The following is a 12907-nucleotide window of genomic DNA, read 5'->3' as shown; positions in this document are numbered from 1 at the left end:
CTCCCTGCCCCCCTACTTTTGTAATTTTGTAATTTTTTCTTAAGGCCAACTCGTAATCATAGTTCAATTTCCTACTGTAGGCTTGGTTGGACATCAATATTATCATAACTATCATTAGAGGTTCCCCTAACCCAAACTAGTCCATATCCTATGTCTTTCCAAGGTTTTGAACATATTTGGAAGGTGGCACCTGTGTCCCCCCAAGATACATGATCTATAGAAGAGCCCAAGTCATGAACTGGTGAGCTCAATGAAGACATAACAGGAATAGTTCCCCTTGATCTCAAAAGTATTCCGTTAAGGATTGATTGTATGTATAATGTTTATTTTTCAGTATCCGTCCCGAAGAGCCAAGTATGGTACAGGCTCAATATTATAAGGTGAACAGCCACAGACATGGTTTGGTGGATTAACAATGGACCCTCCACTCAGCAGCCTTTGTAACAGGTTGTGGATACATTGGGAAAGATTGCTCAGGGAACATTCTCTTTAGGGTCATGTGGCCTGACCCTCGTGGTGAATTGAATTTCCTCTGCCTAGTTTCCTTGTTCTCCCCTAGGGAGAGAATTTTTTTTTTTTTTTTTTTTTTTTTTTTGCTTACAATCTTTATTGAAGTTATACAAAAAGAATCCCCCCAAAGTGAAAAAATACATTATATACAAAAACACTTTCCCTCAGGAGGAAGGCTCTGTGCCCTCTCTTAACATGCAGTGCTTTCTTTCTTTTTTTTTTTTTTTTTAATTTTTTTTTTTTCAACGTTTATTTATTTTTGGGACAGAAAGAGACAGAGCATGAACGGGGGAGGGGCAGAGAGAGAGGGAGACACAGAATCGGAAACACGCTCCAAGCTCTGAGCCATCAGCCCAGAGCCCGACGCGGGGCTCGAACTCACGGACCGCGAGATCGTGACCTGGCTGAAGTCGGACGCTTAACCGACTGCGCCACCCAGGCGCCCCAACATGCAGTGCTTTCAACTGTTGCTCCGGCCTCCACGGTCCCCTCCACTGCTGCCCGGCTTTCAGCCTGATTCTCAGCCTCCTCCTCCATGTTTTCTGAAACTTCATTTCCACTGGAGATGGCATCCCCACTGCCTCCATTCACCTCCAGCTCTTGTTTGGCTTTCTTTGCATCATCTTTTCGGGGACTCTCTTCCTCTGGTTTCCTCTTCTTTCTGACAAGGTGGGAAATATCAGTCGCACAGTTAGATGAGGAAGCACCATCTGTTGGCTTTCTACTGGCAACCATGGAGACTGAAGTGCCTCCTCCACTAGGAGTGAAACCTGAAGTAGAGCTCTCCACCAGAGTTGCTTTCAGAGCCAATTCAGCTACATTCCCACTACGCTGGGACTCCTTCGCATCTTCTATCTTCTCTCTAATTTCAGGTAGCAGTTCCTTCAGCTCCTCAATTTCTTTTTCATATTCAGAAGATGATCTATCAGCCTCCTTCATCTGCTCACTTAGTACAGCCATTCTCTTCTCAATGGGCTTCTTCGTAGCCCATACCCTCGGTCTTACAGAAACACATGGCTTTGAGGGCTCCTCTACCCGTGTCTATTCCCAGTCACATTTGAAGGGTTCAGGAAGGCTATTACGATGAAGAATGCTTTCCATGGAGTAAGATGGATCCTGAAGGCATCAGAGCTTCTTGCCTTAGCCACATAGGAGATGGAGCCAACCTTATGCGTTTATCTCATCAAGATTCTACCTGTTGCATTCAGGGCAACAATTGAAAGTGTTTAGGATTTCTTTATTTTAATCTTGAGGATGAATGATAGAATTTTTGGCCTTGAAGTGAAAAAAATGGTTTTTAAAAATTAATTGAATGCATTGTGCCATGAGTCATGTCCTCCATCCCCACCCCTTCTCCTGTACATATCCCTCAACATGTCCTCCATGTTGGTCGTGCATGTGTGGCTTCGTTATATGCTCCCATAGTCTGCAAAGCCCTCCCCTCATGCTCCTGACATCTCCTGTTGTGTGTAGCAGCTGTGTCACCAGTCCATCTCAATTTCCAGTTGTGCCAATTGCTTCAGGAGTGGTGTTTGGCAACATGAACAAAAATCATCAACGATGTTGTATCTGAACTAACGTGCATGTGTGCGTTTGCTCGTTGATGAGTCATAGATAAAGACTAACCCAGGGGTGCCTGGGTGGCTCAGTCGGTTAAGGTCCGACTTCAACGCAGGTCATGATCTCACGGTTTGTGAGTTCGAGCCCTGCGTTGGGCTCTGTGCTGACAGCTCAGAGCCTGGAGCCTGCTTTGGATTCTGTGTCTCCTCTCTCTGCCCCTCCCTAACTTGTGCTGGGTCTCTGTCTCTCAAAAACAAATAAATGTAAAGAAAAAAAAAAAAAAGACTAGCCTAGGTGCAGTCATCACACAAAGGAAACTTTATTTGCAACACATAAGGAGATGGGGGGGGGGGGGAGGGCAGCGAGGAGGAGGGAAATAACTTCCAAAGCATGACTCCTGGAGCATGGGTGAGTAGGTTCTTTTATTTAGGGTTAGGATGAATATTCAGAAAGGGGAGCTTTATTATCACATATAAAGGCAGGCATAAATAAGGTTATGCAGGTACTTAGAAAACATCCTATATTATGTTCATGAAGCTTGTGCTCCTCTTAGGATAGACTTTAACATTATAATAAAGCAGGGGGAGGGGCTATATGGTCATGTTCCTAGAACTGGTATAAACTCCATGGGGTCTTGGGCTTGTTATCTCAGAGAAGGAATGCAGGGCCTTGCTTACTTTTGGAATAGCACTGGGAGTTCTAATATTTATTTATTGTCTCTGAACAGGTTAGTTTATTTCCTGGACTGGTAGAGAATGTTAGTGTTTGCATTCCCTTTGTTCCCTTAAAATCCTTAATTACTATGGTTTTTGCATTTCTTTGTAATTCTGACGCATCCTAGGAAATTCTGCAAGAAGTGAGCTCAGATTAGCGGGGCATACATAGATCACAGAAAAGAGCTGCCTACAGTGACTTCTCTGATGTCACTAAAGCTATGTCTTGTCTTTCTTTTCTGGGGACCCCTAACTCTTTCTGCTTACAATGTTTCACTAGACTCATTCTATATTGCTTAAGGCTTAAAACAAAGTTTTAAGTTTTGTGGACAATCCCGGTTTCCAGTCCAATGAGAGAGGAGTACGTGGTTTACTAGAAAAGCCTATATAACAGTTGATGAACATCATTTATCAGTTGTGAGTCCTTGGACAAGGTATATAACTTCTCTGTGCCTTCATTTCCTCATCTGTAAAATAGAAAACTGATCTCCTGGGATTGTTGAGAAGGGTAAATTAGTTGTAAAATGCTTAGAACTGGGTCTGGCACAGAGTAGCATGGAGGACATGAGACATGTTGTCTTTAAAGAAGGAGTAGAGGAAAAGGACAATGGGTTAGGATGGGATCCACTTCACATGTTTTCCAAATTGAACGTCAAAAGCTTGCAGTTGGGTTTTCCTTAATCACCTAGAGAATGCAGTTGCACGTGAGATAAATTGTTGATGAAGTTTGTATAGCTTTGTCAAGCATGTGGCCATGGTCTGGGCTTAGCATCCTTGAATCTCTCAATATCCTCATGAAAATAGGCTGGAATATCCAGGGGCCTTATTAGGAGAAATCAGAGGAGAGATTAGAGGATTATTATGGCATGTCCTTTGTATTTATTAAACAGTTTTTAAAAGAACAGAAAAAGCTAAAATTGTCAAAAAAGAGATGCTAAGAAGTTGAGCCAGTTGTGTAACACAATGCCAAACCATCTAATTTCCCTCTACCAGCAATATGAGAAAGCATTTCTAAAATGAAATGATTTTGGTAGATACACGATTTATTTGACTTGGTTTACTAAAAATTATTTGTGCGAGCTGGTTATGTAGTCATGGTATCAGCTGTGTTTCCATGGCTACAAAAATAATTGCTCTTCTACAAACAGTTTTTGCATCAGACAAGTGTTTGATTGTGATCTTAAAATTGCTCTGTAATTCAAGGAATTTTATCTCAACCGAAAGAACAAAAACCTAATGCTTTAAAAACTTATTTTTCTGGAATTGATTTTGTTTTAAAAAAACAAGAGGAGAGAGTTAGATTATGGAAATGATCTAGCAACTGTGTTTCGAGTGTTTTGCTTTTAGAACTATGTATCCATCCTCAGTTAATAAGATGGCAGTTCATTCTGCAGGGCCTGCATGCTGACCTGAGCACCCATTTATGTGTTCCTGGTTGCCCCTTTTCTATTCCCCATGACTGTTCCTCAGGCTTCTCTATTAGGCTGTCTCCTCTCAGCAGATGACTAGAGACAGAAAAAATAGAGTCTGTTATCTTATTTAAACAGATACAAGGAAAAACACAAGGACCTTGATAGAAAAATTGCAAAAGATGGAAAGAGAGAAGAAATGAAGTGATTAATAAAATAAATGTAGTGGTTTGGGTCAGAAGGTTCAATCTCATTAGTTATCAACAAAATGTAGATTGAAATGACAATAAGATAATACTCCTTTTTTTTGCCTGTCAAGTCAGCAAGCATTTTCAAAAGAACTCAGCACTGCTAAAGCATGATAAGACAGGAGTCTTATCCTGTCTTATCCCATTGTCTATGCCAGTTGACGGGAAAATTAAGCACACAGCCTCCCAAACACCCATGGTCTTTGCCCAGTCATTCCAATTGGAGTAAATCCTATATAAGTAAAACTGAAACAATAGAAATATTCCAATGACTTCTTTTTAATTATTTTAAAACTTCTTTTAACCACTTAACTATGAGCCTTCACATGTATCTTGTCATTTAATCCTCATCAAAACTCTATGAGGCAGGTAACAGTATTCCCTTTTATACAAAGGAAAAAACTGAGGTACAGAGGAAATAAGTAACTTACTTGCCCAAGGGCACACAGACAGGAAGTGGCTTCAAATCCTGAGCGAGGCCCTGAACAATTATGCTCTATTACTTAGTTCTAGAAAAAACTTAAAACAGCAGGCAGTACTCTATAAAACACAGATAATTTCAAGAATTCTGTAGAAGAAAGAAAAAAACAATGATGGGGACATAAAATAGGAACGATGCTAAAAATACATATTATTTCACCTATACCCTTGCTAAAAGAAGGTCACAAATTTGCCTAGAAGCTTTCTAGCAGCCTGAGGATAAAGAAAAATCTGATCAGTTATAAAATTCACAATACTCATGATATAAAAGCAGACCACTTACTCTGCAGAAGTCCAATTATTCTTGGTAGTAAGATCAGACATAGATTTATTGCACAGAACACAGATGGTTCTCATAAAAAGATATTAGGTAATGTCATAGCTAATGACCTTGATAGCATCCTTGTGTAGACAAGATGACCACTTCTGCTGAGCTGAGTATTCCAACTTTTCTCATATGGCCTCATGACCCAACATCAAAATAAAGCAGGATGTGGGCCAAGCACCTCGTCCTGTACTGGTCTAGAGATTATAGAGTACCTGTGAATGAGTAAGCTGATATCCTTTAGATAAACCTCCCTTTGATAAATGTTGTAGGGCATTAGATTGAGATTGTGTTTTCAACAAGTACCTAGAACTGTCAGTTTCATGTGCACTAAGGACCATTGAATTGGATAGAGTATTAAAACAATTATGAAATAGTCAATTATGCAGCTTTTAGAGATGATGCTTAGGAAATATTTTGCTAACATGAAAAATGTTCCATACTACAATATTAAATAAATAAAACCGGATATAAAACTGTATATAGCATATGATATCAACTATTTGAGAATATGTATGTAGCAAGACGTGATTCTTCAGTTTTTCTTAATATAGAATCTTATTTTTTCTGTTATTTACTGCAATCGAACAAAAAGTACTTTCTGGATTGATGAGAATGTCTTAGAAAAAGCAGTTTTCAATTCCTAATTGCTTGGGTCACCATCAAACCAAAGGGAAAGAAGAAAACAGGTTTTGTTTTGATTTGGTTTGGGAGGCAAGAATACTTGGGGGAAAGCATAAAGACAATGTGGGGGAAACAGATTGGGAGAGGATGGCAATGAGGAGGATTTCCAGAGGTGCCTTCAGAAACCTAAAAACTAATCCCTGGAGTTGCCCATGAAGAGAGGGAGTCCAGTGCTAGGAGATTTCTGTGCCCAGGAGAGAGCTGAGCCCTCATCTCCTATCAGATACACCTGCACTTGAATAGTAACATGCCCAACACTGTTGTCCCAGGGTCTGTGGTTGTTTCTTCTCACAGAGATGTAGGGAGGGACTTGATCCTTCCTCGACTTGCATTAAGCTGATAATTGCCAGACCACAAGACTGTGGGACCCCTCATTCATTACCCCAGAAAATACAGAGCATTTTCTGTAACCATGCCTTAGGATACCAGTGCAGGGTGGAGAGTTGGCGGGGGGGGGGGGGGGGTGGTGAGCAGACACAAGGAGCTTCTGATGTAGAGAAAAGACACTGAACTAGGTAAGTCTGAGATCATTTTAATAGTGTGCACACACACACATACCGGAAAAAAACTATACCTCCTTCAGGGTCCTACTCTGCTTCCCCTATCTGCTCCTTAAATATGCGTGTTGCCCAGGATCGGTTCTCACTCTTCGTTCTTTTTATTCTAGATACACTTTCTGGGCTGTTGCAGCTTTCACACAAATTCTGATACACACTAAATGTGAAGTCTCCAGTATCTTCTCCTTCAATTACAGTCTAATGACATCCAAACAGCTTCCACAGAGGAAACACATCTAGTTTCTCATCTATAAACTTTTAATCTGTGTTTTTGTCTTTGTTTCTCAATCCCTAAATCCTTGATAAATAGTGTTGTGTTGTAAAAAAGAGGGTCCTGGGAAGGAGAAGGAAATTAGCACTCAGAATCCTTGCAACCGTTTTATGAAGTAGGTGTAGCATTATTCCTATTTATAGATGAGGAAATTGAGGTTGGGGCAGGTAAGTCACTTGCACAAGATCAAACAGCTTGGAAGTAGAATGACTAAGGTTTAAACTTAGATCTATTTCCATAAGAAAAGAAGCCTGATGCTCATGCTGGGGAATCAAACTTCCTGTCCCAGGACCTGGGATACTGTGCTAACCAGGAAATAACCAGTTCTTCCTCCAGGACATGTTAGCATTTGAGGTGTTTTGTAAGTCATCATTGCCTTTTAACTTGTTTTATTTAAGAATTCTGAATAAATGCAGTGACCTTCTAGCTTCATCTACTTTCTGATGTTACCTGGGACCTCAGTGTATTCTGCAAAAAGGTACATTACGCTATGCACACCATAAAGAAGAAACATCCCTCCTGCTGTGTGTCTCCTTTACTCTCACACTACACTCCTGACCCCAGACATGTGGGTTTTCCACACATCAAGCAATTCTGGGACACCAGCTGGGTGTCCTACAATTTAACACAATTCTGATACTACCTACCTAGAGATAGAGTCAGACCCCACAGGTTAAGGACTTAGTCTCACAAGACTACCCTATACCCCCTCCTTCAGACACCAATTGAAAGTTGAAGTTGGTATCTGTGCTTCTGGTGAACTGGCTATAATTCAGAGGTTCCCACACCCCAACACTTGGGTGTGATTAATTTGCTAGAGCAACTCACAGAACTCAGGAAAACAGTTTACTTACTAGATTACCAATTCATAATAAAGAAGATAATAAAGGATACAGATAAATAGATGGCTGAAGACATACATAGGGCAAAGTCCAGAAGAGACTTCTGTGCAAGAGCTTCTGTCCCCACGGAGTTGAGTTGTGCTACCATCCCAGCACATGGATGTGCTCACTGACCCAAAAGCTCTCAGAACCCCACCCTTTTGGGTTTTTATGGAATATTTAAAATTTTATTTATTTATTTATTTATTTATTTATTTGGAGAGAGAAAGAGAGAGAGCATGCAAGTGGGGAGAGAGAGAATCCCAAGCAGGCTCTACACTGTCAACACAGAGCCTAATGTGGGGCTCGAACTCATGAACTGTGAGTTCATGACCTGAGCTAAAACTAAGAGTTGGACACTTAACCAACTGAGCCAACAAAGAGCCCCTGGAGTCTTTATTATATAATTAAGCTTATATAATTAAGCATGAATGATTAAATCATTGGCCATTGGTGATTGATTCAACCTCCTGCTCACTCCTCTCCCTAGAGGTGGGGGGTGGACTGAAAGTTCCAACCCTCTGTTCTTGGTTGATTTCTCCAGCAACCAGTCCCCATCCTTAGAGGCTTTCCAAAAGTCACCTCATTAATATAAACTCAGATGTGGTTGAAAGGAGCTTGTTATGAATAACAAGATACTCCTTTCACCTTTATGGATCTGGAGCTACCTCAGGAACTTGAGGAAAGATCAAATACTATAACAAAAAGTGTTCCCATTTCTCTTATCACTTAGGAAATTCCAAGGATTTTAAGAGCTCTGTGCCGGAAATGGAATGACCAAATATACGTTTCTTATTACAAATCACAATATCACATATACCTCCCAATTTCAAAATTTACAGCAAAGCAACAATAATGAAGACACTGGTACTGGCATAAGAATAGACAAATGGACAAATGGAATAGAATTGAGAGTTTAGAAATAAACCCACATGTCTATAGTCAACTGACTTTTGACAAAAGTGTTAAGACCATTCAATGGAGAAAGAATAGCCTTTTCAACAAATTGTGCTGGGATGACTGGATAGTCACATGTTCACATGTAACAGATGAAATTAGGCCCTTACCTCACACAACATACAAAAATTAATGCCATATGGATTACAGGCTTAAATTTAAGAGCTAAAGCTATAATAACTATTAGAATAAAACAGGTCTAAATCTTCATGACCTTGGATTTGGCAGTGGATTTCAGCTATGATACCAAAAACACAAACAACAAAGGGAAAAATAGGTAAGTTGAACTTCATCAAATTAAGACCTTTTGTGCTTCAAAGGACACTATCAAGAAAGTGAAGAGGGGCACCTGTGTGGCTCAGTCAGGTAAGTGTCTGACTCTTGATTTTGGCTCAGGTCATGACTTCACCATTTGTGAGATCAGTCAGGCCCAGCATCAGGGTCTGCACTAAGCATGGAGCCTGCTTAGGATTCTCTCTTTCTCTCTCTCTCTCTCTCTCTCTGCTCCTCCCTCCACTCATGCATTCTCTCTCTCAAAATAAATAAACTTAAAAAAAAAAAGAAAGTGAAAAGACAGCCACATGATGGGAGAAAAATCATTGCAAGTCATATAACTGATAAGGGAATTGTATCTAGAATATGCAAAAAACTCACACAATTCAATAATAAAATGACAACCCAGTCAAAAAAATGTGTAAAGAATCTGGAAAGGCATTTCTTCAAAGAAGATATACAAATGGCCAATAAACACGTGAAATTATGTTCAATATCATTAGCCATTAAGAAAATGCAAACAAAAATCGCAAGATACCATTCATATCCACTAGGATGGCTAGAATCAAGATGTCAGATAATAATAAATATTGATAAGGATGTAGAGCAATTGGATATTTCATACACTGCTGCTGAGGAGGTGAAATAGTCAGCCACTTTGGAAATCGGTCTGGCAGCTTCCCAGAATGTTAAACCTGGAGTTACCACATGACCTAGCATTTCTACTCCTAGGTATACCCTAAAGAAATGAAAATATATGGCCATATAAAACCCTGTATGGGATGTTTATAACAACATTATTAATAGCCCAAAGGTGGAAATCAAATATCCAGGAACTGATGAATGGATTAAAAATACAGTATATCCATACAATGGAGTATTATTTAGCCGTAAAAAGGAAAGTAGTACTGATATATGCTACAACATGGACAAATCTCAAATACATGCTAAGTGAAAGAAGCCAGTCATAAAAGATAACATATAATATGATTCTATTTATATGAAGTGTCCAGAATAGGGAAATCTATAGAAACAGATTAGTAGTTGGGGCGGGGGGGGGGGGCAAGGTACTTGGAGGATAGCTAAAGGGTATGGGGTTTATGTATGTATGTATGTATTTAGTTAGTTAAGTAAGCTCTATACCCAATGTGGGGCTTGAACTCATGACTCCGAGATGAAGAGTTCCATGCTCTACTGACTGAGCCAGTCAGGCACTCCACAGTGTTTCTTTCTGAGGTAACAAAATTTTTCTAAAACTGACTATAGTGATAGCTGCAGTTTTGTGAACATACTAAAAACCATTGAGTTGTATACTTTAAATGGGTGGATTCTAGAGTATGTGAAACATATCTCAACAAAACGGTTAAAGAAAAAAGATTGACTAGAATAGATGATTAAAATTTTTTTTTCATTTTTATTTTAGAGAGAGAGAAAGAGAGAGTATGTGGGGGAGAGGGGCAAAGGGAGAGAGAGAGAGAATCTCAAGCAGACCCTACAATCAGCACAGGGCCTGATGTGGGGCTCGATCCCACGACCCTCAGATCATGACCTGAACTGAAATCAAGTTGGATGCTTAACCCACTGAGCCACCCAGGTGCCCCTAGAATAGATGATTTCTAATGTTGCTCTCAGGCTTAGGTGATCCTTGCAGTCAGGATGGAACAAGGGCTAAGCTGATTTTCTCAAGCTCTTTATTTTTTCTAACTTAAAAAAAGTCTACTTTACATGGGTGTTGAGTTTGAACATTAAAGCTGGTTATCTCACCAATCCTCTTGTTAAGATTTAAGAACTGGGCACTTAAAAATTTTTTTTAAACAATTATTTACTTATTTTGAGAGAGAATGAGAGCATGTGTGCACACAAGTTGAGGAGGGACAGAGGGAGAGAGAGAGAGAGGAAGAGATAGAGAATCCCAAGCAGTCTCTGTGCTACCAGTACAGAGCCTGATGTGGGGCTTGATCCAACAAACTGTGAGATCATGACCTGGGTGAAAGCAAGAGTCGCTAAGTTAACCAACTGAGCTACCCAGGTGCCCCAGGACCTAGGCATTTTCTATCCTGTTGTCCAGTCTACATGATTTTCATTATCAAAGTTATTTCATGGGGGAAAAAAAACCCACAAAGTTATTTCATGGGCCAGGATGGCTCCTGGAGCTCCAGTCATTCTATTTGCATTCCAGCCAGCAAGAAAACAGAAGGGTAGAAGGGTATACCTTACATTAAGGACAATTGCAGTGTTGTATGCATCACTTCTTAAATCCAGTTAACTGGACCCTCGTTGTTGGCAAGTAACTGAATGTACTCAAATAAATAGCCAGATTTGTTACATGACCATTCACACAGCATGACCATTTTTCTATGGAAGAAAAGAGATGTTGAGAGACACCCAGCGGTTGGCCATGTTCCACAATTTAACCCATCAGCTACCTTTTCATCAATATCCCCAATTTGCTCGTCTCCTAGTCCTCTTACACACTCACTGACAAAACCCTAAGTCTGGATTGATACATCTACTCACCATCTCTACTCTTATACTTAATCCTCTGGAAAAAGCCATACAACTATATGGCTTTAAGTGTTTCTACAAATCCACGATATTTAACTATAGTTGGGCTCTTGACTCAGCTGGCTGACAAAAATTTACTTAAAACAATCTTTAGATTCTTTGATCCATAGCACCTTGTAAGACCTTGGATGTATTTATCACTTAGCTGCTAGCATGTAGTTTTAGTCACTAGAGTGGTCCTCAAAATAAGCTTTATAAAAGAGAGGAACTGGTATTCTGAGATAAGTAACTCAGAACATCGCCTTAGATCAAGAAAAGCAAGGCTGGTCAGTAGAAAAATTCTAAAGAAATAAGAACTGGCACTCAGAATTTTTTAGTCTTCTTTTAAAGAAAGAATACATTATATTAGCTTGTGTCCTACAGTGTGCAAATTCTTTTGGTTGTTTTTCAACCAATACATACGGGAGATAGATTTAATAATGAAGAAAGAATTAAGAAGATGAGATTGCCCCTGAAATAGTCAAATGCTGGTGGCAAAAATGGCAAAATCAGGAGTTTTTAAGAAAATATTATTTAGAAAGTAAAGAAAAACAGATGGAGAAATGTAATCCCAATTAAAATTAAATCGAGCGCTTGGAGAAACCAGTGCCTTTCTGGTGAGAAGATGACAAGGATGTAAACTGTGGCTAAGAAACAACCCCAGAGAATCTGGTAGTCACTGATTTTGAAGATGTAAAACAAGAGAGAACAGCTATGTGGCTTTTCTTTTTCTTATTACAAAATACTCCAGCTTTTATTAATTAGCATCTTGCATCTTGAAAGAAAAGAGACAAAAGACAGATGAGATAGCAGAGTTGGGAGTGCTCCCTGAATAAGCATCCAAAAGAGAGCAGACGGGGCTCAGGAAGCCATGTAAACAGGGGGAGGCAACACCCTCTGGGAGTGGGTCTGGACCCAGGGGTGCTCCAGGATCTGAGCCAGAGGCAGCTGTGCAGAGGGCTGGTATCTGAGCAGCTTGGAGATGAAGTCCTGGCCTCAAAAGACATTGACGGGGGAAAACCCACTCTTATCCTGGGGAGCATTTGGAGGTCCCAGTGTGTGAGATGCTCTTGAAGGGCGGATTTCTCACCAGCAGTTCATAACAGAGCATTCCAATCCAGATCCACCTTCTCACTGTATACATACATTGTTTCTGGGGTGTTTCTGAGGGCGTGGAGTTGTCTGCTCAGGCTGCTTCCTTCCACATCTTAAACTTCTCTTCATGCTTCAATCTCCTACATTTTGGTTTCTACCCTCTCTGTCATGCACAAACTGCTTTTGTCAAGAGTACCCACTTCCATGTTGCTAACTATGGTGACATTTTTGTGTCCTCTTCTTACTTGACCTTGACCTCTCAACAGCATTGACTTGGTCCTTATTCCTTCACTTTTCTTCTTCTTTTTAATTTTTAAAAATTTATTTATTTTTGAAGCACAGAGCACAGGCTGAGGAGGGCAGAGAGAGAGGGAGACAGGATCCGAAGCAGCCTCTGCAC

At 40.1% G+C, this 12907-nt stretch overlaps 1 protein-coding gene across 1 annotated transcript; it reads right to left on the bottom strand.

Moving 5' to 3' along the window:
- Positions 1 to 592: 592 nt before the first annotated feature.
- LOC121039029 (nuclear autoantigenic sperm protein-like) lies at positions 593 to 12636 on the bottom strand. The gene is made up of 3 exons (XM_040489037.1): positions 12559 to 12636; positions 960 to 1551; positions 593 to 705 (listed from the first exon to the last, which is right to left on the bottom strand). The coding sequence occupies exons 1-3, from the start codon at positions 12634 to 12636 to the stop codon at positions 701 to 703; spliced, it is 675 nt and encodes a 224-aa protein (XP_040344971.1). The 3' UTR covers positions 593 to 700.
- Positions 12637 to 12907: the final 271 nt, after the last annotated feature.

The sequence above is a fragment of the Herpailurus yagouaroundi genome, unplaced genomic scaffold (assembly GCF_014898765.1).
Source record: "Herpailurus yagouaroundi ecotype Mexico unplaced genomic scaffold, PumYag 166, whole genome shotgun sequence".
Taxonomy (NCBI): domain Eukaryota; kingdom Metazoa; phylum Chordata; class Mammalia; order Carnivora; family Felidae; genus Herpailurus; species Herpailurus yagouaroundi.
Note: the sequence above shows the minus strand (reverse complement) of the source record. Positions and strands in the feature narration are given on the sequence as shown.